Source organism: Aquarana catesbeiana, linkage group LG02, assembly GCF_042186555.1.
Source record: "Aquarana catesbeiana isolate 2022-GZ linkage group LG02, ASM4218655v1, whole genome shotgun sequence".
Classification (NCBI taxonomy): domain Eukaryota; kingdom Metazoa; phylum Chordata; class Amphibia; order Anura; family Ranidae; genus Aquarana; species Aquarana catesbeiana.
The window spans coordinates 564,207,888-564,235,104 of NC_133325.1; the positions used below are offsets into that span (position 1 = coordinate 564,207,888).

General features: G+C 40.4%; 1 protein-coding gene across 1 annotated transcript in view; it reads right to left on the reverse strand.

Annotated features, from left to right (window-relative positions):
* Positions 1-27,217, reverse strand: part of AATF (apoptosis antagonizing transcription factor) — a 190,960-nt gene that overhangs the window by 99,598 nt on the left and 64,145 nt on the right. Inside the window, exons 4-7 of the mRNA XM_073614142.1 lie at positions 10,486-10,600; positions 7,478-7,682; positions 6,672-6,839; positions 5,018-5,101 (exon numbers count right to left, since the gene is read on the reverse strand). Of these exons, the coding sequence (XP_073470243.1) occupies positions 5,018-5,101; positions 6,672-6,839; positions 7,478-7,682; positions 10,486-10,600 (572 nt within the window). The remainder of the gene's footprint in view (positions 1-5,017; positions 5,102-6,671; positions 6,840-7,477; positions 7,683-10,485; positions 10,601-27,217) is intronic.

A 27,217-nucleotide genomic window follows, 5' to 3' on the forward strand; every position in this document is an offset into this window, starting at 1 on the left:
TTCTGAAAACTGTATCAGTGTGGGAAATACAATTTGTACTTTTCTCAGATTTAGATTTGCAATACTGAGTTGCAAACCAGAAAAAGTTGTCTAGGTGTAAAGCCAGGCCTCCTTCAAATCTTTTTTTTTTTTTTTTTTTTGTAAGTTTTGGAAGGAACGGGAAAGGGTTAGAATTTTTGCCTTACCCTTCCTATTTAGGGAGATTTGCTCTCAATATGGTCACCAGTACAGGACGTGAGCAGAATCACTCCAATGAGAACACAAAAAGCTGCCTGCTTCCCAGTTAAGAGCTTCTGCAATAGTTACTGCATAAGAAGTGAGAACACACTGCATATAAATCAGTAAAATAACTACAGACGTTCTAACGCATGTATCACTGGCAGCAAAACAAACCATAGCAAGAGCTTAGAAACAACAATTTGTTTCCTTTACAGAAGTCCACCATTGCTTAGCCTTCTTTTTTATCAATGAAAGGGTCACTAGCATTTTCATAGACACCCACGAGAAATTTGTAAAAATATGGACCTTGTGAATTCAATAGGCCCTGAGACTTTGGCTGGGGTGTCCTTGATTTCCTTCTCTTTCTCCTTTCCATTTTTCCCCTTTCTATACTTCTTTGTTTTCCCACTGTGGAGGTCCCTGTTTACATATTCCTTTGCTCTTCGCATGGCGGACTTAGCATCCGCACCAAACTTCTGCGCGTCCTCCAACATGTTATTGGAACTCAGTCAACATTTCTGTATACATTGATAAGCTGTCACTTAGCAGATTATCTGGCATACTTATTGTTCTACACTTTACTTACTCCCCCTCCTTTTATGTTTGATGGATATGGTTTTGGAACTCACTGATATATCAGTCTCGATCATATATTTGTATGGAGGTTGTGCTCTGTATCCTTTAAAGCTTAACAAAAATTAATTGAAAGTGAAAAGCTACAGAAGTTCTAAACTGCTTTAATATAAAATATATAATGTAACAACAGTATCTATCAAAGTAAAATACATATGTTGACTTCAGGTGAACTACCAAATGTTTCTTTTTTTTTTTTTCCTTTACATATGTGCATATGTGCATATCAGAGACAGATAACACAGAGTGCCCATTCTCTTTTGTCAGTTTAATAATTTTACCTGTGATAAATTCCAACTTTAGAGCTGAAAGTAGTTAGATTTTTTTTAGAAGACTAGTTGTTTATTTTCTAAGTGGTAATCAGGACATAAAGTAAGCAAAATCCCTGTAATGGAGACACGAAGAATGATAACATCATTTGTTTTTTGGGAAATTTTGAGTAGTATGGCATGATTTGGCTTTGTCCCATTTTGCGTGTGTCTGCTCACTATTAAGTGGAGATCAAAACAGGAAGTGAGGGGAAATCTCTCCAACAAATCACAACTTTACCAAGGTTCTAAGCCTTCCCTACACTACCAAACTCTTAAAGTGGTACTAAAAGAAATATTTTAAAAATGACATATGATGCAGTATGTCACTAGCATTGACAAAGCAATCTTTGTGTGTCTGAGTCTTTCCTGTAAATTCGGTTTTCACCTGTTGCTCCTGCATTTTTTTTAACTTCCTTTAACAGACCAAGCTGTGCAGCAAAAGTGGAAGTTAGAGGGTTGACACAAACCATTTAACACAAACAGGGGTGCTTACAATAATCAGCTTTTATTAATTTAGTTAAAACTTTTATCCCAAGAGAAAAAAAAAACATTTCTGTAAATGCTTAAAAGATGTTAGCTAGAGTTATGCCGCGTACACACGGTCGGACTTTTCATCTACAAAAGTCCAACGGACGCCGACGGACTAAAGCTGGCTGGTAATCCGATCGTGTGTGGGCTTCTCCGGACTTTCAGCAGACTTTTTCAGCCTCAAATCCGACGGACTTTAGATTTGAAACATGCTTCAAATCTTTACGTCGTAACTACGACGGACCCCGAAATCCGCTCGTCTGTGTGCTAGTCCGACGGACAAAAACCCATGCTAGGGCAGCTATTGGCTACTGGCTATGAACTTCCTTATTTTAGTCCGGTGTACGTCATCACGTACGAATCCGTCGGACTTTTGTGTGGTCGTGTGTAGGCAAGTCCGTTCGTTAGAAAGTCTGCTGCAAGTCCGCCGAAAGTCCGCCGGAAGTCCGCCGGAAGTCTGTCGGACAGGCTGTCGGACTTTTGTAGACGAAAAGTCCGACCGTGTGTACGCGGCATTAGGCTTAAATTTGTTAGTCACTTATGTAAAGTCCATCTACATGTACTGATTTGTCTTAACACTACCCTCTCCAGACAATGCTGTTGCCCAAGGGTGACTCCGCTGCTCTTCCATAGAGAAGCCACCCTAAACATATTTTCCATAAACTCAAAAAGTGAAATCTGACCAGTTGCTATTGCCAACAATTCCTATGTTTTGTGTTGCATTCCTTCACTTCCAAAGAATTGTCATCAAACTTCCATTCTTTATTTCAGCAATTAAAAGAACTTCAGGTAAAACCAAAATAAACCACATAAAAATGGTAAAGCCAGGACCATGCTTTACACATTAGAAGTGCTGTTACTCAATAAAAGTATTATGCAACCCACTTTTCAAGACCCAAGATAATATTCCTCCTCCCTCCTTTTATTATTTGATTCCCCCCAAAAATGTATTTACGGTGCAATGATTGAAGGGGTTGTAAACCCTCACGGTTTTTCACCTTAATGCATACGATGCATTAAGGTGAAAAACCTTTTCTTACCCAAACCCAATTGTTCCAGCGACAGGGACGAGCAAAGCAGCTCCAGCCGCTGTCTCGGGTCCTCAATTGGATAGATTGACAGCAGCGGGAGCCACTGGCTCCCGCTGCTGTCAATCAAATTCAGTGACACAGGAGCCGGGAGGCAGGGCCGGGTCCTGCTGTCTGTGTCAATGGATGCAGCAGCAGGACTCGGGAGCACACCTGCACGAGTACCCCCATGGAAAGCGGCTCTCCGTGGGGGCACTCGAGAAGAGAAGCGAGGAGCACCACGGGGGGACCCCAGAAAAGGAGGATCGGGACCACTCTGTGTGAAAAACCCTTCGCACAGAGGAGGAAAGTATAATATGTTTGTTATTTAGTGTTAATTTTGTCGACTAAAACATTTTAGTCGACTAACTTAATACCATTTTAGTCAACTAAAATACGACTAAAACAACTGAGATGACTAAAACGGCATTTTAGTCAAAAGAATAAATTGGGACTAAAACTAAAATGGCATTTTAGTCAAAAGACTAAGACTAAATTGAAATTTGACGTCAAAATTAACACTGGTCTGTAGTGCATGTTCATACCTCAATAACATAAATAATAACATATTCAATTTTTCACTCCAGCAGTATATAATGAGTTTGGAAATTGTAGAGAAATGCTTAAATAATGCATTACAATTTAGCTACACCCATTAGATATTAGATGACTAAAATGATTTTAGTCGACTAAAATGTACTGGAGATTTAGTCGACTAAATACGACTAAAACTAAAACAATTGCAGAGACTAAAATGGGACTAAAACTAAAATGCCATATTAGTCCTAAGACTAAGACAAAAACTAAATCGAGATTTGCTGCCAAAATTAACACTGTTGTTATTAAAAAAAAAAAAAAAAAACCCTGTACAAATCACTTTAAATCTGAACTTCGGGTGGATGTAAAAGGCAAAACAATACAGCTTGTTAAAATATGTATTTTTTTTTTTTTTTTAATGATAGCAGTGTAAAGTACCTGACTTTCACAGACGCTCTGTGGCCACTAGGTTAGAACACACACTAGGGTACACAATTAACCCCTTGATCGCCCCCTAGTGTTAACCCCTTCCCTGCCAATGACATTTTTACAGTAATCAATGCATTTTTATAGCACCGATCGCTATAGAAAGGTCAGTGGTCCGAAAAATGTGTCAAAATTGTCCGATGTGTCCGCCATGTCGCAGTCCCGTTAAAAATTGCAGATCGCCGCCATTGCTAGTAAAAAAAAATTAATAATAAAAATGCCATAAAACTTTTCCCTTATTTTGTGGAAGCTAAAACTTTTACGCAAACCAATATTTTAGGGGGATATTTATTATAGCAAAAAGTTAAAAAAATTGCGTTTTTTCAAAATTGTCGCTCTTTTTTTGTTTATAGAGCAAAAAATAAAAACCGCAGAGATGATCAAATACCCCCAAAAGAAAGCTCTATTTGTGCTTACAATGGTCATGCTGATAGGAGGACAGAGTGGAGTGACAGAACTAAGCTTATCAGTCTGCTGGTTCCCCTTTCACTGTCCAGTCACAGGCAAGAGGAAGGATAACACCTGTGTTGCTGAATTGGTTATCCTGGCTTGCTACGAGAGGCTGTGTACATCTCAGGACTGGACTTCCAGAAATATAAATCCTTCTGCAAGTAAAATTGCTGAAGTTCAGTTTTAACAATAATAAACATCACACACCTAGTTAGGATGGTATAGGGAAGCATTCCACGGCTGTACGCTATCTTGGGTATGCCATGACAGACAGAACATTTACGGAATTGTTATGTAATAATAGATGATAAAACTGAATGCTAAAGGACCTTTGCTTATATGAGATTCATCTGACTTCAATGGTAATAGTTCCAATTTATGTCAGCTATCCCCTAGTAGACGATGTAAGCAAGGGCACATACAAGAAAAAACATGCGGTAGGGTGTTCATAATACACACTCCTCAAATCATTCTATTTTACAACCACACTAAATTACCAGTGTTGTTACATTGTTGAAAAATCTCTAAACAACCAACCCGGTCCTTTGTGGAAGGAAAAGAATTGGCTAACATCATACAAAAGATGTGTACATGACAGTGGCAGATCACAGAATGATCAGACAGCCAAACGTTTCCCCATTATTTGTTTTTCTATGCCTAGGCTTAAGTACCAGTTAACAAACGTACAATGCACCAAACACTATGTTTTATGTAAAAAAAAAAAAAAAAAAAATTAAGATATGATTATTTTAACAAAACGTTTGGAACTTCAAGGTTAAAATTTACCTGGTGATAGAAATCATCATCATCAAAAATTTCTTCATCAAATTCTTTACCCTGAGCATTAGATTTTTCCTCTACCTGGACATTCTGTAAAATATTAACAAGAATAATAAATGTTGGTTTTTGACAGTAAAATTCATTGATGTGAATGTGATTCAGACAGAACCGCCTTATATAGAAAATTGCTTCATAGGGATTCTGCACTCCTTCACCTTGGCAGCCAAAAGCCACCCTCTTTTGCACACAGAAATATTTTACAAATGTACCAAGCTTGGATAAAGCCAGGTTCAGTCTCTCCTAACTAAGGCCTGGTTCACATGGATGTACTTAAGCATACGCGCACGCAAGGGCCCTTTTTGCCCTCACGAGGATGCACAGGTGTTCCGTGCATCCCCGTGCAAGCAGTCTCATTTATGTCACTTTCACAATTGCATGGCTGTCATATTGGGAGCAGCGGCTGTGTCCATGCAGCCGCTGCATCCCAACTGACATGAATGGGACCGCCTGCCCAGGGATACACGGAATACCGGTGTATCCCTAGGCAGGAAAACACAGCCCTTGCACAGACATACGTTTAAGTACACCTGTGTAAAAAAGGCCTAAGATGCAAAGACTTTCTAGTAAAAACTTGCCACTGGTAGAGAAACCTGCATTGCCATGGCACGTGGCAAGTATAGGAACTGCCATTTTTATCTCCTGTTGGTAGAAAATATCTCATACCATGTTGACAGGGACCACTATACCTGTAGGTCTTCTTGGAAAATGGATTAAACCATTACCAACATAAAAAACATTTCATCATGATTTTACTTGTGTTTAAGAAAATGCGAGCAAAGATTTGCCCTGCTATGATTTAATCACACTATCATGCACAAGACAATGTAATACAAAAAACTGCTTTAAGCATGTGCCATTTGATCACTATTCACTAATAGTAATCAAGAACTTCTTAGTAGAGACCTCATATTTTTAGCAGAAACCATGTTATGAGACTTCTACATAACGCAATCAAAATTCAACACATCAATGCAATAAAAGCTTTAGTCAACAGACACCAAATCTTAATAATATTTTTAACAAGTTATGCACAGGAGTGAAATACTGTATTTTAGGCTTTTGAGAACTGATACATGTGCATTGAGGTATTTAGACAATATCATATAAAGTCTCTCCATTCTGGTACAACAACACTCATAAAAGCACTATTATACTGGAACAAATGTGGAACCAAGTTTAATTGCAGCTTCTGTTCAGAAGAAAACTGACAGGTCAGTCAATATGAGATTTTGTTACATGATGTCTTCTGATTCATACATCAGTATTCTTAGGCTCCATGCACACTGGGCTTAAAAATACACCAGTTCCCTTGGCAGAGAAAAAAATCACTCCTTTGCACACATTTTAGGCAAGTTTAGGACTTTTTCTGCCAGAAAGCTCCAATCAGAAATACAAACCAGAAGGTTTTTTCTTTCCTGCCTCTAATCGCAGAGCTCAAAATATGCCTCTAACCATCCTGTGCACTGACACATAGGATAGCATTGAGCTGCTTCTACAGGAAAAACAAAAAATGCCTGTAGAAGCAGCATTTTTTTAAGCCAGTGTGCATGGACCTTAAGAGTGAAACCCATGTTAGTCAAGATAGATGTAATTTAATTACCATTGCTTCATCAGGAACATGCTCTGGCAAAGGGGAATCTGGCTCAGATTTTCCCAATATCCTATAAAGTGAACGTCTTGTCTGTGTGCGCCTCAGTAATCTTTCTTTGTCCATCATGATCTGCTCTATTTGCAGCATTATGGATCGATCTGAGCCACTACCGAGACCCTGGAAAACATAAGCATAAGCAAATTATGCCATTTGAACCCTGTACTGAGATATTTCTAAGAAAGCAGTGTACACCTTTAAAAAATAAAAACAAAAACCTGAAGATACATATTGACACATAAAACCTGGCTGCTGTGGGCCTTCATATTTGCCTAATAGCTTTGTATATGCAGTAGGAGATCAACTAAGGCACTTGACTTTTGACTGCTAGCCTTTCAAGATATGGAGTGTGAGGTCATTACTGGGCTGTTCATTTCTCTGATTGCTAAAGAGCAAGCTGTACTGGAGGACCTGCAGACAAAAATCTTCCCGCTTTTGCTTTTATTCATTCTGTGGATCTGTGCTTTCTGAACCTCTTAATCTGCTTCTTGATTATTTCTCCATCAGTTATCTGACCACCAATCATCAGGGGGGCAGCTCTCACAGGAGGAAGCAAACACTGCTTCTACCAGAAGGTCGTCTCCACACAGAGACACAATGTGGAACAAGGTATGGTAAGGCAGTATTGGGATAAAGAACAGCTGCAGGCGGCCCACGGGGAATATTGATAACTAGTCTTTTGTCCTCAGCTTGCCATTTTTGGACACAGCTTCCACAGTTCTGGTTCTCTTTAAAGGGGCAATTACAAAGACACTCACCTTGCTTATTTTACCAGAGAGTTTTGTCTTGTCATGCCACTTCTGTAACGTGGTGTTTCTGTAGGATCTAAAGTCTGCAAATCGTTTTGCCATGAACTCAGGATATTCACTAATATTTAGCTTCCGTTTGGGAGCACCTTTATTCTTTAGGGTTTCCGAATCGCTTTTTTCCATTTCTTCCTCATCGCTGGGGATTTCCTCATCACTGCATACAAAGTAATGTTAGAAAGCATTTACAATTTAAAATGTTTTACATATATAAAAAGGTACACACAATGCGCACAAAAGCCATATCTGTCTTACAATAAAAGTGCTTAGAGAGAAAGTATAATGGTTTAGAGCATTGCCTGCATAGCTGTCAGCAGTTTCTGAATAAGTGTAACTGGACAGATAACAGGGTATGTCTCTAATGCTGGGTACACACGGGAGGTTTTTTTCCCGCTCACCTCATCGGCCGTACTCAGATCGCCGTACTAACACATCCAATGTTAGTGCAGCGATCTCCTGACTGAGCTATTGTATTCTAATAGGAGAACTGCCCCCGCCCGAACAGTGATTAGTGCTCGCAGCCATTGGCTGATCAGATGATGGTTTTCTAGCATGCTGGTTCAACAGAAGACAGTCAGTCATGAGACTGGCATCTGTCTGATGAGGAGTTGTACATGTGAGCTGAAAATCATCCAGTTCCTGTCGAACCAAACACTTTCGGACAATTTTTGGTCCGTGTGTACCCAGCTTTAATGCAATCCACAATTCATGTCTATAGCTGTCTGTAAACAGAGTGCTGCCGGTCGGGCAGATCGTCAAAATTTTCATGTTTAGCCTAAGGTTGAAGTCAGGGAAGTGCAGTGGCTTAACAGGGGAAAAGCAAAAATTAATTGGACAAGGTTTTTTACCTGTCGTCCCAAAAGCACTGTCTGTGGATAGCTTGTAAATAGAGATGCACTGATACCAGGCATATGAGCGAGTATCGGTACTCGCCCTAATGCTGCAGATACCGATACTTTGCGGTGCGATTTGTATCAATACAAAACGAATGGCTGCAAATTGCACTGGAAAGAGTCGCATGTGATTTGAACAGGAATGCTGTACGATTCCTTTCCGAATCGCATTCGATTTTCCACAGTGTGTGTATGTGTGTAGAAAGGGATTAAAGCACCATCTAGTGGGCAGTTTAGAACTCACAGTAAATATTTGGTAGCAAATCAGGGCCGCTGAAGGAGCTCACAGGGCTGGAGGAGATGTAGAGGCAGTCTGTCTCCAAGTGGACATCGCTTCTGCTCTACTCCCGGGGTCCCTGACTTTCTCCTCCAGCCCTGTGAGCACCTCCAGCAGCCCTGATTTTCTACCAAATATGTACTGCAAGTTTTAACATGGTTTAAACTGACTATATGGCGCTTTAATCCGTCTCTACACATACACACAGAAATCACATGGGATTCTTTGCAGTACGATATCTACTAATTTTCTTTGTATTGACACAAATCGCACCACAAAGTATCAGTATCAAAGTACTCGCCGAAAAAAAAATGGTATTGGTGAAACTCTACTTGTAGACATTCATTTTTTGCTTGATCAGGAACACCATATCTATAGGCACCTTTTTTTGGCAAAAAAATACATGGTTTCCACCCAGGCCCGACTTCACACATATCTATCTTTATTCATCTCCAATACAAAGAGGATGATGGGATTAGTATAAGAGAAGAAAAGATTGTACTTCTTTCTGTCCAGCTCACAGGGAATGACACTGCATAAGGCCAGCCATACACCGACTGAATTTCTTTCCTACAACCACAGGTTCAAACCATTTATGGCCTTTTTAAGTTGTCAGGTATTTTCTGTATTTGCTGAAAATAACCTTAACCTGTAAAAAAAAAAAAAAAAAACTAAGGTAGCCACTACATGACTAGCAAGCTACATTAATTTTTATTCTTCTCTTTAATTATACTTTAAAAAACAGTTGCCTTCCAAACTGCATCTTCCCAAAATGAACAGAGGCTGCATGCTTACTGTACATTAAGTGCTCATGTACACAGGCAGTTTGGCTCATATATAGCCTAATGTGTTTTTGGTACGCTTGGGAGGCACCGGAGTTGTGTGTAGCCTGCTGCAAGCAGCCCTTTAAAATCAACGCCAGGCTAAAATATGCAGAAGCTTTACACAGCTGGAAATTGTTTTGATCTGTATCTGCCCTAAGGACTGTATCCATTCAGGACCGCAAGCGCCACACCAGCCGCAGGATTTTAGTCTATCGTTGACCTATACAGGCTGCTTTTTGCTGACTGTATTGCTGCACCTGTACTTCCCAGGCACCCAAACATTTTTATAGTCTATACAAGCTAAACACCCAGCCTTAAAAAATGCTTTTTTTTTAGCGCCTGGTGTGACTGGTATGCCTGGTATGCCTTTAGGTAGTCGTATTCCAATTAGAAATGAAGATGTTTCTCAAAAGTTTCACCACCTAGCAGGCAATCATGTCACCCCATAAGTACTCAAGTGAAAAAGAAATTAAAAGGTATTCCCATGCCTGGGTACTGTGGTCACCAGCAAAAGTCATTGCCAACCTGTGTGTTACAGTGACATGTCACCTCCTTGCTGCATGCATCCACCATATCTTAGTGAGAGAACGGATTGCTTGTAAAACAAATGCTTTCAGAAAATGAGGTCTGCAATTGTGGACATTTTTCTCTACACTTATTTTAAAGAATAGTAAACAAAAAATGGCCTTGGTTCACAATTATGGGCAACAATGGCTGATTTGTCAGGGTCTACACACAGTTAGTAATACAATAAGACACAGTAAGGCAGAATGCTGCTCACTCAGCTTTTTGATAGCCAGTGAATAAGTTCTGGCTCACTGGCTGAACTTGATTTGCAAGTTAAAATAAACAGACATGAGCCCCTTCTAAAATGATAGTAGAAAAGAAGACTTCCCCGAGCACTGCACTGAAGGTACCCCAGCCTGCATTACAAAGAGGAGAAATACTTTCACAAAAGTTCTTTACCTGTCTGCATTGCACTTTTTTCCATCTATTAGGTAGCGGGTTTCTGGAAACTGGAAAAGCAGCTCATCTTGCAACTGGACCAAAGATCTCATCAACTCCTTCAATGCTTTATAACCTTGAAAAAAATTATAATGTAATAAATATGATAATGCGGATAAATAACGTATTTTGTGGAAATACTGTGGATTAAAAACACAAAATATAATTTGTATTTGACCACAATCTAATTTACACTAAATACCTACTGTATTTTAAATGCACCCCTATCATACATGCCTTGTCATCTCTTTTTCCTCATAATCATTCCCTTCTCATGCATAATAGTTAAATATCTTCCTATCCCAAACGAGGGGTAAAGGGATCGGGAGCCTAGTCCCCAACCAGGCCTGACTCCCGATCCCTTTATCTCTAAGTTTCTGGATGACAACTCTTTTTACATTCTCTACTCATTATTATTGACTCTAGAGGCTACCCTCTTCCTATCCCAAACCACTTTAAAAACCTCCACCCCTAATAATAATTATTAAAATTTTAAGCTGATTTTACTTCATAATTTAAATTATAGTTAGTGGTAACTTAAATGCGTCATTATAAGATGGTCCTCCCATGTCACATAAAAAAGGAAGAAATAAATAAAATGTGTCCTTTAAAAATGGACAGTAAAAATTTTCTTTTTTTGCATGTGTTCATGATATTACATACTTGTTTTTGGTTTATTATTTTTATTGATGAACATGTATTTCATATACAGGTCTTTCACTACAACAAAGCAAATGTGTGCATTTATAAATTGCTGAAAAGATACTGATAAGTGTTAACGTAAGAAGAAAGGGAACGCCCCCTGGGACTTTATGGCCAAAGGTTGAAAGCCAGAAAATAAGTAAAGTAGTATAATAAAAGTACAAATTTTATTGATAAAAAAATCGTCTAACAATAGATAAAGGTAACACATTTACTATACATAAGTGGTAATTATATATGAAAAATACACAGCTAGATTCTATAGCACACGGTTGATACCACAGTAAGAGGCCATAACCGAAGAAGAAAATCCCGGGATTTTCTCCTGCGGTTATGGCCTCTTATGCCCCGTACACACGATCGGACATTCCGACAACAATATCCATGGATTTTTTCCGACGGATATTGGCTCAAACTTGTCTTGCATACACACGGTCTTGTCGGAAAATCCGAACGTCAAGAACGCGGTAATGTACAACGCGTACGACGAGCCGAGAAATATGAAGTTCAATAGACAGTGCGGCTCTTCTGCTTGATTCCGAGCATGTGTGGAACTTTGTGTCGGAATTGTGTACACACGATTGGAATTTACAACAACGGATTTTGTTGTCGGAAAATTTGAGATCCAGATCTCAAATTTTGTGACACGGAAATTCCGATGGAAAATGTCCGATGGAGCCTACACACGGTCAGAATTTCTGACAACAAGTTCCCATTGAACATTTTATGTCGGAAAATCCGACCGTATGTACGGGGCAATAATGTGAGATCAACCCTGTACTATAGAATCTAGCTGTGTATTTTTCATATATGATTACCACTTATGTATAGTAAATGTGTTACCTTTGTCTATTAATAGACGATTTTATCAATAAAATTTGTACTTTTATTATACTACTTTACTTATTTTATGGCTTTCAAGCTTTGCCCATAAAGTCCCAGGGGGCATTCCCTTTGCTTCTTCTTTCTATATTTTGGGATGTGGCTTTAGGTTCCAGCAACTGACCCACAGTTGGCTTTCCCTCTCTCGAACAGTTATGTGTTAACGTGGACCTAAAGGCAAAAAGTTAAGAATTGTTATGTAAAAGGTAAAACTTAGTAAGGTTATTTGTGTCTAAGCTGTATCCCAAAAATGTTACCTTTTGTCTGCTATTCCACTGAAAAAATAGCAGCTCAATTCTTGGTATGTGTTTCTAAAAATGATTGTACCTTCACAGCCTCATAGCAGTATATATATGACAATGCCGCTACTGACTGCTAGCCCCACCAGATTTGGCGTACAATCTTGTGATGTCACTACTGTGCTGTCGTTCTCCTTACTGGAGACTCTGATGTGAGGAAGCAAAGCCCTGCCTCTCTAAATATAACCATCACCACACAGAGAGAGTGCAGAACAAGGCAGAAGACAGTAATGGGGAAAAGATTTGTTCCCCTAGTCAGAGGTCTCCAAACTGTGGCCTTTTGTTTGCCCTTTTCAAGCCCTCCGACACTATTCCTCCCACTGATACAAGGCACTATTTTTTCCACAAACACCAATGAGGAGACACCATTCCATCCACTGACACCAACAGTGGGGTGTAATACTGCCAATTGACACCAACGATAGGGCAATATTCTTCCCACTGACACCAACAATGCAGCATTATTTCTTCCATTGACACCAACAATGGGGCCCTATTCCTCCTCCTACTGACCACAGGTGCTATGTATTGTTTTTACTCTCACTGTCGCTGGGGTATTTTCCACTCCCACTGGCCACAGTACCTGAAGCACAGTAAACTAGCCCTTTGTTTAGAAATTTTGGAGTTAGAGACCTCTGCTCTAGATCAAAACAAGCCATTACCACTTGCATTACAGGCACAGCCCCATTACAACGGGTCATTTTTCAGTTGCCCAGAGGTGGGCTTTGAGTTTGCATGGAATAAATATTTTATATATATTTTTATTTACAAAATTTAAAATTTACAAAACCACAGATTTTTTTTTTGTTTATACAGATAAATTCCCACAGGTACTGTGACAATTTAGCTGTGGGCAATTATTCATGGTCATAAAATGACTGAGGACAGTATTATAAACCTGTTCTCAAGGAAGTTTTGGAACAGAGGGCCCGCCACTTTTATTCTTAAATGGTGAGAGTGGTCCATCCTTTGCCTCTTTTTCATAAAAGAGTGAAGAAAAGGAGAATATGCCATTTTGCTATATCGGTTTGGTATGTCCAAAAAACCTGTACATCCAGACAGAAATCTTGAGAATAGATGGATTCTTGTGTTGCACGCTCATCAGTTAAAACACATACATCTATCTCTGTGAATTACAAAAAACACCAATGGTGGAAGGAAAGAATACTGCATAATCTATAGGCTGCTCTACTGAAAAGATCACCAGATGAAAAAAGTGAAATTAAAAAGATATCTAATGCACCACCACTATATTTAACCACCTCCCACACAGGCATTGCACATATAAGGCTGGGTGGGCGCTTCCTCCTGAGTGGACATTCAGGAATGTCCCTCAGAAGGAGCGGGGTCGTGCGCGTGCCCGCACAGTGGCGCGATCCCGATGCACTTGTGTCACCCGGACACGGCGCATCTCCGATTGGCAGGAGGGCTCCGTGATTGGCCCTCCCGATCACATGACGGCTGTGTCCAATCACAGCCATCATGTGATGTAAATAGGGAGCTGGTTGCTAGGTAATCGGCTCTCCTCTCCTCACACGGAAATTGTCAGCGAGAAGAGGAGAGCAGATCGCTGCAGCCAGCCCGTGGTCAGTGAGTATGAGCTGTTTTTTACAGCTTTTTACACACTGATCACCGGCCCAGTGTCCCCACACAATGTAAAAACACAATGTTCCCAAAATAGTGTCCCCAAAACACTGTCCCCACACAGTAAAAACACCTGTCCCCCATATATGTAATAGTAAAATCATATGAGAGAAAGCTCTATTTGTGTGAATAAAATTATAAAAATTTCATTTGTGTACAGTGTTGCATGACCGCGCAATTCTTATTGAAAGTGCAAGAGGCGCTGAAAGCTGAAAATTGGCCTGGGAAGGAAGGGAGTGAAAGTGTCCAGTATTAAAGTGGTTAAGGATGAGCAAGTTGCCATATTTATAGTTTAAGTACACTTTAAGATGCGCTGACTAGCACTTACAGCATGGTAAAGATTACATATAAGAATATTGACTGCGGCCACTAGAGCATACCTTAAGTTTATTGAAGGTGGCTTAAGCGGTACTGCAGCTTTCAAGCGGTAGTAAACTGCTGAAAAAAACCTGCAAGACAATGGCATAATGTGCTAGTATGCATCGCATACTAGCACATTATGAAATACTTACCTTAGAACAAAGCCCTTCCAGCAGCGCCCGGTTACTGCTGAGAGAACTGACATGTTCCCCCGGCCCTACTTCCGAGTTCCCGGGCTCCAGCGCTGTTAGTGGCTGAGCCGAGATGCTCGGGACCCCTTGGTGTCAGCAAGAAGCTTTGTAGGTCCGGCACGGTATGCTGGCCCTTCAGAGCGCATGCACCGTTGACGTCAGCAGGCGCATGCAGGGTGAATGTTTTCTAAGTGGTGCACGTTTAGGAGATATTCATTTTACCTACAGGTAAGCCTTATCATAGGCTTACCTGTAGGCAAAAATAACAAAGCGTGGTTTATAACTACTTTAATGAATTAGGGTTAATGTAGTGTACCCCAAAAAATTGTTTTTCATCTTCATTCACCAAATTGCAGATTGATCAAAAACTGTAAAATGTCCATAATATAAAATGCTATATAAATTGAAAAAAAAAGATAAGTTAAAAACAATAGCATAAAATAATAGCACACAAAAAAAACAAATGTAATTATCCTAAATACAAAATAGACAAAAAATAAACTCATGTGGATAGGTATAACTTGTAACATATCACCAGAGGAATATGTGTATATTTTACTTTTTTTCCAGCCTCCATTTCTGTAAGCTCAAGAACAATAATAATTTAAATCCACGATGACTACCAATTGCACCAGTCATACCCAGCAATTAATCCCCCAAGAAACACATCTGATTAAATCTTTTCAAGCAAATCCTTTGCTTTGCTTTTGTTGGCTCACTTCTTGTCAACATCCATTAAAATATGCCTTTAATTCTCCCATAATCTTAAAAAACACAGATTCCACTGTCTTCAACTTTAATCAACTCTAGGGCCGGCATTTTTCATTTCATAATAATGTGCTGCTTGGAATTCAAGAGGCAGGGCTGACATCAATCATTCGGCAAGAATTTTTCCACTGCAATAAATATGCAAATGAGGAAAGCCAGTCAGTCGTATTTCAGATCAGACTTGCTAGTGTGTTTTTTTTTTTTTTTTTTTTTTAAAGACACAAATTTATTAATTGCCAGTGGCCAGAGGAATCCTATTACTGTGGGCATTGATTACAAAGCTGTGAGAGTGATTATTGTGCAACTTGCGGCTTACCCAGGCATAAGGAAAAATTATTAAAGCACGACAGAGATTATAAACTCAGAATAACAATAAGCTTTTAACATTTAGACCCTTAAATTCCTAAAATACATAAATGTTGGGGAGGCACAGCTGTCGAATAGGCAAGACAGTAAAGATTAATTGAATAAAGTTGAACTAGAAGAGAAAACTATGGCATAGAGCAGCAAGAGGTTAGAGGATGTACAGGAATGGGATCTGTTATTTCCATTCAGACATAAAATATGGTAAGGCAAGTAAGCAGTTTGTGCTTTTTTGTAAAAAATATTACACACACATACAGTATACATGACCAGTAAGCATTGGTCCTATAATGTTACTAAAAAACAAAAGAAATGCCACCAAAAGTGCAAGTTTAAACATACTGCTCCAAATTACAGGCGAGTGTGCGTACATCATCTTAAGAACCCTAAGAGCTTTGCTAGTCTTGGTACATAAACTATTCCAAATGTATTTAGTAAAAATGGTTTGTAAGTAAAATTTTGAAAAAAGAAAGAAAGAAAATAAAATTAAAAAAAAAAAAATCACAGCTGCATTAAACTATCACTTCTTGCGTTATAAATAAGGCCACCTTTATGATTAGGTACATTGCAGAGGCCACTTTCCTCTTTAATTATTTGTCACACATTAATTTCCCATAAAAAGGAAAAATCTACTTTTAGAAAGGTTAAGATAAGTGCACATTACTACTTGGGAGACATTTGCAGTTCGAAATGAACTTACTGGACAATAAAGGTTTAGCTAGACGTGCAAATCTCAGTTATGATATAGAAGGACAGAAACTGACCCGCTATCAATGTGGAAACAGGAAGAAGCTACACAGCAGGAGGAAGCTGCAACTGAGTCAACATGATCATGCAATGCCTGAATCAATGCACAGTTTCAAATCTTGGCTGCTACCATGTAGCTTTCCCAATGAGTGCAGAAATCAATGGAACACAATTTTTCTCTACAGAATGGAGATAACAGAGTTGGATGTTTACAGGCTGCTTGTAGAGAGCAGTGCACGTCAGCCAGAATGAATTAGTTGAGTTTAGATGAAAGTCAGATTTCAGCACAGCATAGCTACGGTCCTTATTGAGATCAGGATTTGGCTTTTATTTAACCTGCATAGCAAGTGGGAAATATTGCCTTGTTCATTATTTGACATACAACCACTCTTTAGCAGTTTTGTTTAAAAAGAAAGTAGTTCTAAACAGGCTTAAAGTAGCCATTTTGACATTGCCAGTCATAGGAATTCCAGGCTCTCCCAAGTCTTTAGATGGTAGCGAGTTAAAGTACATGTAAAGCATTAAAACTGTGCTTTGACCAGGAACCCTACATCCCACATCTCCTCTCTAGGTAATCACTGCAACAATTTTAAAAATTCCTAATCTAAAAGCCCCAAATATGCAATTAAATCTACAATCATGACAAGCCAGGTTCCACATCATCTCTCTTCCTCGTTCAAAGTGGAAGTCCTTAGGGTGTCCACGTATCTGCCTGGTGATTTGGACATTAGGATGATGGCTGGTGGAGTACATGCATATCCTGAACACTCCAATAGTGGCGTGGTGACATCAAAAAGAGGAGCACTGGATCACCAGCCACACAAGAGGAAAAGGCGCAAGCATAGGACACGAGTCAGCTACGAAAGAGGCACTTTTTTTAATGAATGAGTGAGAAGGATGGGGGGGGGGGTGCCCAGAGATGGGCTTCAACTGAATGACAATTACTTTGCTAAAGCACTGTATCTGGAACCACTGTTTTTTCAATCTATTAGATTTAAGGCATAACAAAAGTCATAACAAAAGTAGAGACTGGTAGTCAAAAACAGGTTCAAACTAGTAACATCCTCTATGTTTTTTTTTTTTATGAGATACTTCATCAATTTTTTAAAAATTTTATTGCATTTCACTGCTACTGACTTACTGCAGTCTCTTTGCAGCGACTTCCTGTCTACATATATGCAGTCCAGCCACTGATGCAAATCATTTACCAGGGAACAGCAGAACATGCCTGTGCAATGTGTGGCAGCAGGGCCACTTGTAGACTCATTAGGGAGATGAACCCACTTAATTTGTCTTGGTGATTGTTATCAGCAAAAATGAAGGTGAAAGAAAATCCCAAATATCAAGTGGTCACCACAATAGGAATAAAGGGGAATCTCCCCTGCTGTGCTATTGTGTTCTGACAGGGGGACGCCACATCCTCTCTCCCGCCAGAACACTCCAGTCAGCGCTCTCAGCCATTGGCTAATCGAGAGCCAGTCGACTGACCTTTTTCAGTCACGCCCCTTCAACAGAAGCTGGCCGAAGTACACAAGGGCGGAATGTCGGACGGTATCTTTTGAACCGGCCGATGCCACCTGACATTCGGCCCATGTGTATGGGGCTTATCAAAAATAAAAATATAAAAAAAAGTTTTGCTTTAAGAGTAATTTTGTACTATTACATCTGTTCTGGGTTCAGGGACTTGTATACGTAAAAACAGGGATTTGGTATGCTACCACTCTGCAGCTTGCAATGATTAGCTGTTGGGCCTTAAAAAGTCCTTTTTTTTGCACACATCTGGTGTAGAGTGGTGTCCTGGGAGAGGAAGGGTGTTGGCGCAAACATTTTTACACATGATCTTTGCACCAGGTTCCCATTTGATCCGGATACATTTAGCCGCTTGTTGCCCAGTATACATATATAAAATGTTCTAGACTACAAGCGTTTATACTTTTCATGTAAAAGTGATCCAGGAGGCTTCACAGCAGCCCCCTCAGTTTTGCATTGCTGGGCAGAAGGCCCCCCTACCCCCCCCCCTTCACATTGGTTCCCCGGCTACCCTGTTCATTCTGCCGGGAAGCCCAGGACTGTGGTAAGTGGTCAGGAAAGCTGCCCAGAGAGGAGAGAGGAACATCCATTCCCGATCTCCTTTATCACGAATAATCCTGGAAAAGCCAAAAAAATCTTATGCAGAACATGTTTATTATAAACTGTATTTTGAGCTGTTGTGGAATGAGTTAGGTTAACTGCCATAGTGACCGATCTAAATGGAGCAAGTTATCTAAATTTGTATCTAATTGAAGAAAAGCTTATATAAGTATATGTAACACTGGATAGAGACTAATACTGTTCCTACTCATATGCTAACACAGAACTTCAATCATGCATTAAGCGAAGGGCACATAAAACTATATTTCATCACTTGCAGACCCCTAAATTTTTTACAGCAATCTTTGTCAAGAAAAACAATAGGCAAGGTATAAACCTCTATTAATCAGAAAGCCTTACACAAGCAACTTACCTCACTGCTAATAAAAATAAGGGGAAGGGGTAAAAAAAAAAAAAAAAAAAAAAAAAAAAAAACACGAAATGGGTATGTGCAAGTGCAAACAATCTTTATACTGTTTTGACTAAAAATAATGTAATGTAAATAAACACAGCTGCAGAAATGTTATTTAAAAACAGTTAAAATGTTCTTTCTAGGTCAAAAAATTTGGTTTCCTACACACTAAGGAAATGTTGCATTGAGCGCGGGTCCACACCTATGCGAATTAGATGTGCGTTTCCACACATCTAATTCGCATAGCAGGAGAATGTGACCGGCTCCCTATGGAGCCGGTTCACATATCTCCGGGGCGGCTGCGGAGCGCACTGCACAAAAACGCTGTGCGTCTTTGGCTCAGTTTCAGGGCCGAATTCAGGCATAGAATCGGACCTGATTCGTCCCTGAAACGGGGAACAGGGACGCACAGCGCTCCTGTGCGATCCGCAGCCCATTGTAGTGCGAACCCGGGCTAAACCTTTCTATCCTCGCTGCATCTAATGAATCAAATTCATTTTTGTCAAATTGGAAACAAGACCTATCTTTTATGGTAGCAAGAGTAAATAAAATAGGAATTTGTCTTACCTGTTAAATACTTTTCTTGGAGTACCTAACAGGACAGGGGATCATAGTCTTAAACCATGGGTTATGAAGCTACCGTTGATAGTAAAAACAGGATTTGCCCCACAGAGTACCTCCGAGGATGGATTTATCTAAACTTACACCATGCAAAGTACACCTTCAAGGTGCTATGGTAGACTTTGCAAGAAGATGATTTCCTAAAGCCTGGTACACGGAGGCTGAATGAAAAAAAAATTGAAGAGCTCGGGAGGAGCCTCTGTACTATCTGATGTTAGTAAAGCGATCTTCCCAGTTAAGCTATTGTGTTCTGACAGGGGGAAAGCAGCCCCCCTGCACGCCAGAACACACCGGTCAGTGCCCTTCGACAGAAGCCGGCCGAACAGCCGCCTTCTGCCGTATACACAGGCCGAATGTTGGCCGGTTTCTACTGCACCAGAAAATCAACCAGTGTGTATACCCCTTAACTTTCAAGGGCATAGGAATGACTAAATCCAACTGCACCCTGTCCCTTATGACCTGCCAGGGTAACAAGGCCATTAAAGCCAGTGACCATGAAGTAGGCTGGTGTACCAGCTCCAGTGACACAAGACCTGAAAATCAAGGAAGGCCCAGAGGGTCTTCCAGGGGTATCAGTATGTCCGAGCAATATGTCCTTTTGGGCAAGTTTAGTGCAATGAAGAATCTTCGGAATGCCCTTGGAGTATGCAGGGAAGATGCTTTAGAAGAGGAAAGATATAGATCAGGTCCTGGCAATGAACCAGTCTGCTGTTGAACCTGGACAACAGGAGGTTCGCATCTGGTGTCCCCCCCCCACTCACTCACAACAAAGAGCTTGAAACACCTCTTGGCGAAGAGACAATTCTCTGGAACTCAGACATTGGTGATAGCTGAGGAAGAAAACCTGCCAATATTCCACGCCTGGGATGTGCACAGTGTTCAGTCCACGAGCCAAAATTAGGTCCACAATTGTACAACTTCTGGTGCCAACCCCTGTTTGATGTAAGCCACTGCCATTGCAATATTCAGCTTAATTCTAGTCTGATAACCTTGTAGCTGAAAAGCAAACGGAATTGCCCTAAGTTCAAAAGATACTGACTGGCATCCGAGCTTTCCCTGATGACCAAGTCTCTTGCACCAAGAGGGCATTCGGAGTGCCTATTCAGTATGACAGGCTGGCATCTGACATAAGCACCTTTCAGGTCTTCAGGAGAAGAGACATTCCCCATTCCAGCGTTGGAATAGAAATCCCAATGCCAGGGCAAGCCTGGTTTTGTTGTTCAGGTGTATGATTCAATCTAGAGAATCAGACTGCTTGTCCCATGCTGCCTGAATGTTAAGTTGCAATGGCCTGGAGTGACACTGTTTACATAGTACTGCCCCGAAGGAGGCTAAAATTATCCCCAGAACACTTATGCAAAAGCAAATGGTTGGGTGGGTTCAGGACCATAAGGCCCAAACATAAGAACGAAGAGACAGGAGCTTGTTCAGGGGGGAAGGATGACCCTTGACAGGGCAGCATCCAAGATTAGGCCTAGATACACTAAGGCGGGTAGGCAACGTTAAAAAGGTGGAGATCTACCTAAACAACACAGGAGAAGTCAAAGATCACCAGGCACAGTGTCGCCTCCCCACACCTGATTTAAACCTCTAATTGCCATACTACCGTGAAGCAATTGTGTGCATTGCACAGCATTCATGGGTTTAAATCAGGTGGTGAAGAAGCAACATATCGCCTCCTCACCACGTGTGAACACACACACACACACTCAGATCACTTTTCAGAGGAGCAGCAGCCTTAGGGCTCATTCACACTAAAGTTGAGGGGTGGTAAAACAGCAGGATATAAATAGAAGTCTATGGCTAAGCGCAGCAAACTCACAGGAAAGCTGCAGGTATACTGCACTGCGCCCACTTTGTGGTTAAACCACAGTGCATCAGTGTGAAAGCAGCCCTATACTAATATGCCCAGTGTATTGCTTCACACTGACATGAAAGTCTCTTCTTTCCTGCTGCTGGAACCACTCTGGAGATTGCTAGCTGCGATAAGAGGTGGAGTGTAGTTGGTATCACTCCACATGGGACATGAACCAGCACTACAGAGGAGACATTGGCTTATGCTGCTCTTGCTCTCTACTACAGATCCAACTTTACATGTAATCCCTCTGCATTGCACACGTTCTAATGCTCTGGAGTGGCGGGTCAGCAAGCCCAGACCCAGATCTACCAGTCACCTGTCCATGATCTACTGGTAGATCGCGATCTACAGATTGCTGACTCAGATCCAGTGTTGATTTCTGGCGAGTTAGGATCAATAAGAATCTCTGCAGGGTCTAAACTGTTCAAAGGACATTGGCTGACAGAGTCGACTTTTCCTTTAACAGGATATCATCCAGATATCCTAACATGGGGATAGGGATGGAGAAAGGAACAGCTAGGACAGAAGCTAGAACCTTGGTGAAGCCCTGAGGTGCTGTTGACACACCAAAAGGGAAGGGCAACATATTGGTAGTGTTGCATGCCCACTGCAAAATGCAGGTGGTGTAGAGGCAAGGTGAAAATAGACATCCTTGATATCCATGGAGGACACAAAATCCCTCAATTGAGGGGAAACCAATGACTGACTGAACAGATTACATGCAATCTGAATTTTAGAACCTGAAGTAATCTCTTGGGAATCTTTACATCCAGAATGGAGTGAATGTCTCCTTTTGCCTTGAGAACGGCAACCAGGTGTGAGTAGAAACCCTGGTATCTTTCCCCTGTTGGGGCAGGAACTATGACCTCTTCAGAGAGGAGCTGCCAGAGAACAGTGTGGTAATCTGCCCACCTTTACAGGGAAGTTGGCAAATTTAACAGCATGAAGCATAGTGGAGGCATAGAACGAAACTCCAGCTTGTAGCCACTGAATACAACACTTATGAGATGTCCTGGGTCCAGATGGCAGAAATGACCGACAGACATTTCCCTACTCTAACAAATGGGAGCTCCCCTTTGTTGGGAGAAGAACTTGTTTCTGGACTTGTCAACTTTGGAGGTCCAGGTTTTATGGCAGACCTGTGTCAGACTTGAAACTTTCATCTTCAGGAGCTTTTGACCTCTTTTCTGGTGGATAAAGTGTACTCTCCCCTAACAGAGGGCTTGCCACAAAACCATTATTAAGCCCTTAAAGCAGACGTTTAGATTATTTTTAAAAAACTGCAATGAGGTTTTTAACAGAAAAGACTTTGAATGTCTTTTTAGCTAAAAATAAACAAATTCTCCTCTCACCGAGCAATTTTGTAAATGCAGGCTCATGTCTGGCACCTGTTGCATGCAGGGAATGAAGCCAGATGCCAATAACGATGCGTGCAGGAGTTGCGTCAGCACGGTCTACCAAATGGGTGGAGGTAAACAATGTGGGATCCCTGAAGACTGTAGCGATAGATGGCAAGGGCATGGAAGGGGAAGCGAGGGTCAGTTTGATCCGTCATTGCTCGTAGCACAGGTAAGTAAGGATTTAAGGGAAAGAAAACAAGAAGGCATACCAGCCTAGGGCATTACCAATGGTACCATTTATTAGAATGTAAAAAACAGACAATTAGACCATACTATCATATAGTTCATCGACTGTGGAACCCAATTCATTATATATGGTCTCTACTATCCATGTGGCTTGTTGAATGTGGGCCGCACTTTGCGGCCCCTGAGAGTTCGGTTCAGGAAACATAAAAAGAGTATCCAGAAGGAAACTGCAAAATACTCAGTGGCTCGTTGCTTTTAAGAAAAACACAACAAAGATCCAACAGAGCTCAGATTACGTGGGATAAATGCCTTCATCAGTGACTCAGATATTGGTAGGAAACACCAGAAAACCTGTAGTAGGGAGTCTTATTGGATTTAAAGTTTTGGCAGCTTGGCACCTAGTGGACTAAATGAGGATTTGGAAGTCCACTCAGTGATTTTGACTTAGCTTGTTGAGTCATTCAATTTTTTCCATGTATTATATCTACAAGGGGTTGGGAGGTTTATTATAAGTGGCATATAATTGTTAGAAACAAGGCTTAATATGCAGATACATATAGTTATAGGCATATCTCTTTACGATCTTCTTATAAACTCATGTGAAGATTTTTGACCTGGCAGTGAGCCAGAAAAACAATTAAAATTATAACTATAAATCAACAGCTATCGACCTGGATAAAGCATTAGTTTCACCTCTAGTAGGTGTCATTCCCATTTGAAAATAAGATTTATCCTTATCCATCTGCTTGAATAAAATTTTAAAAGAATTGAGATAGTAGTGTAGAGAAAGGAGAACCCTCACCATGCCAACATCTAAAATATATATAGCAAAAAGGATCCCCTTTTTATGTTTGTTGTATTTTATCGTATATCCAATAAAACGTTAACCTTTTATATACAAATTGCCTCATGCTGTGCCTGCAAAGTCTGCTTTCTTGAGAAACTGGTGTAGCTCCTCTCCTTTTTCCTGAAGTAGTAGTGCGCTTTGGGTTTAGGTTTTGGAGAGAATTTTTACTCTTGGGCTAATGCACATCTGTGCTACTACGTATCACACAGGAGCATGTTTGTGCATTATCTATTTGCATTTCATTGGATTGCTAAAACTCCAAAGACATGCTGGTAGGTTAATTGGATCCTGTCTAAATTGTCCCTAGTATGTATGAATGTGAGTTAGGGACCTTAGATTGTAAGCTCCTTGACGGTAGGGACTGATGTGAAAGTACAATGTATATGTAAAGCGCTGCGTAAATTGACGGCGCTATATAAGTACCTGAAATAAATAAAATAAATATTTATGTATATACAGTACGTATGTATTTTTTATGTACATATATTTTATCTTATAAAATTATATATTGATTATGCAATGTAATATCCAATTACATGATTATGTACATATTAAAGAATATTTTTCTATGATGGTTTTATGTCATACTAGTGGGCAGTGACAGATCTTTAACTAAAAATATATCTGGGTAAGTAATGGAATATGGGAGGTACATGAAAAATCTATTTCACAATTTTCAGCATAGCATGTAAAAATCTAGACAATTTTCTACATATGTATAAACACAATAGGTTTCCTTATATGCTATACTGTATATTTCATGCTTAATTAGGTCTGAAAAAATAGACAATATGGTGTTGTCATTATTATTTTAGCTTGTCAAACTGCCATCAGAAAAGTTGATTTTAAACTGTGGAACAACATCCCTCCAATCTCATGTCTGTGTGCAGATGTCAAAGCAGAGTTTTAGTGGAGTTTCTGGGGGTATAAGCAGAGTAGTGCCGCGTCAGCCAGAGTATGTTTAGATGGAGGGAGTGGGGGTTAATCCTACGGTAGTGGCATTTGTTTTTCATTCCAGCTCCTGACATTTCCCTACAGGCCAGCCTTGGACTAGCTGACAGGGATGAATTCATCACATCTGAATGATGGACCTAGTTGTTTGATATATGCTGGTATGTATTACCTTGATGGATGTCTACTCTGTTCCCTTATTGATGGGCAGGGCATATGGGCATGGCCGTATAAGATCCCTCTCTGCCTGCCATCTCCAGCATGTGTTCTATCCAGTTCGGTGGCTGTCTTGGACACATTTTCACTGGGAGATCTGGAGGCTGCACTGAACTAAAGGCACATTGTTCCCCCATATTCTGATCATTTAGGCTTCTTAGCTACTGCAATAGGATAACTGATGTAATGTTACCAGTAAAGGTAATGTCACACCAAGAAACAACTACTCTTGAAATGCCCTGGGATAATCCCTTATTCCTACGACTTCTATTTATCAGTTTCTAGGCTGCAGGTGGCAATTCTTTTAGTTGATTTCAAGCCCAAATAGAGAGGCTATGGACTATGGCCACAGCCTTTGAGTAATACAGCATCCTGTTTGGTTTGTATCATGAAAGTTACACTGTTTTGCTTTAGTATGTATGAATTTGATGTTTTAGTGAGACTTAGAGACTCTGATCAAAGAGTTTCCCATGTGTGGTACTATGATCATGTGACTGTTACATGTTCTGAGTTGCAGACCCCCCCCCCCCCCTCCCCTTGTGATTGAGGGTGGGGGTCTCTATAAATCCAGACCACTAGGCACTATATAAAAAGATGTGGTTAATGGCAGATGGATAGCTTTGAGTAAGAGGGTTTACCCTTGAAATGCATAAGAGCCTGCTTTGCATTGGGTGTCATTTGTATCCATCTAGAGCTACAAATTGAGGCTACAGTTGGAGTCGCCTTTTCATTTATGTTGTGTGCCTTATATTCATCAGGCTTTGTGAATATAATTGCCTGTGTTTTACATTCTAATAAATGGTACTATTGGTAACGCACTGGTGCACCCTTCTTGATTTTTGTAGTCCAGAATTTGGACCCCCCTGTCTAAAAGGATTGCAAAGTCACGAGACTATCTGGTGACCTGTAAAAAATCCAAGCCTACGAGAATATCCACCAATTTATTTTCTCCAGCTGTGTGCCACTGTGATTTATTGCACTTGAGTGTGGAGGAGTTGTCGTCTAGTGGCTTGTACACACATGGATAATAGCGGACGAATGATAGTTTTTTTTTTTTACATGCTAGTATCGAAAACCATTAGGTTACTAAAGTTCCGAAAATTCTCACATGACAGAATGCAAGTTCGAAAGTGACATAATGTGTCATAGTGCAATGTATTGTTTCGTTTTCCGAGCGTGCATGGTATTGGTCTTCCCTTTTTTTTCGGCTGAATACTGTATTGATTAAAACGAAAATGGTTCATTCTGGTATTGTACAAGAAAATTTTTCATGTTTGTCCCCTTGGACAATTTTGCATTAACTGCCGTGATTAGTTCTCGAAAGCGGTGTACTAATGATATTATCGTACGTTCGCTTCAAAAGTGGTATTTTTCGTTCAATTTTCTTATCGTGTGTACTAGACCAGTGTGTACTAGACTAGGCATTAATGTATGCAAGGGAAGTCTAGATAGACTTTGCCAGAAAACATTTAAAAAGGCCTGGCCAGTTCTGGAGCAATATTCTTTGGACAGATGAAACAATTTACATCATGTACCAAATGATGACAAGATAGGAGCATGGAAAAAGGAAGGGGCAGCTCACAGTCCTCAGCATACCAAATTATCTATGAGACATGGTGCCGTGTATTAGTATGGGTATGTATGACTGCCAATTGAACTTGGCCAAAAGTTAATATTGGTAAATCAATTGCTGACTGAAGCAGCAGGATGAGTTGTGAAGTGTACAGGGTTAGTTTTTCAAAAGCTGAGTCAGTTGCCTGATTTCAACCCAAACATGCATTTTACTTGCTGAAGACAAAGTTGGAGACAAAAATTGACCAGCAGCTGAAAAACAGCTGCAGTGAAGGCCCAGTAAAGCCTCATTAGGGAGGAAACCAGCACTTAGCAATGCCCAGGGACTTAAGACTTTAGACAGTCATTGCCTAGAAAAGAACTTTCAATAAAGTATTGAAAATAATCACACAACATTCCCCAGCCGTTCCCCTTAGCCTACAACTTCGCACCCCCCCCCCCTCTTTTTTTTTCCCTTCTTATCCAAGTATATAACTCATACACATAATTCCACAGACTATTCAATACCAAAGCCATCACATCTCTTCTGTTTCTAGCCCACCAT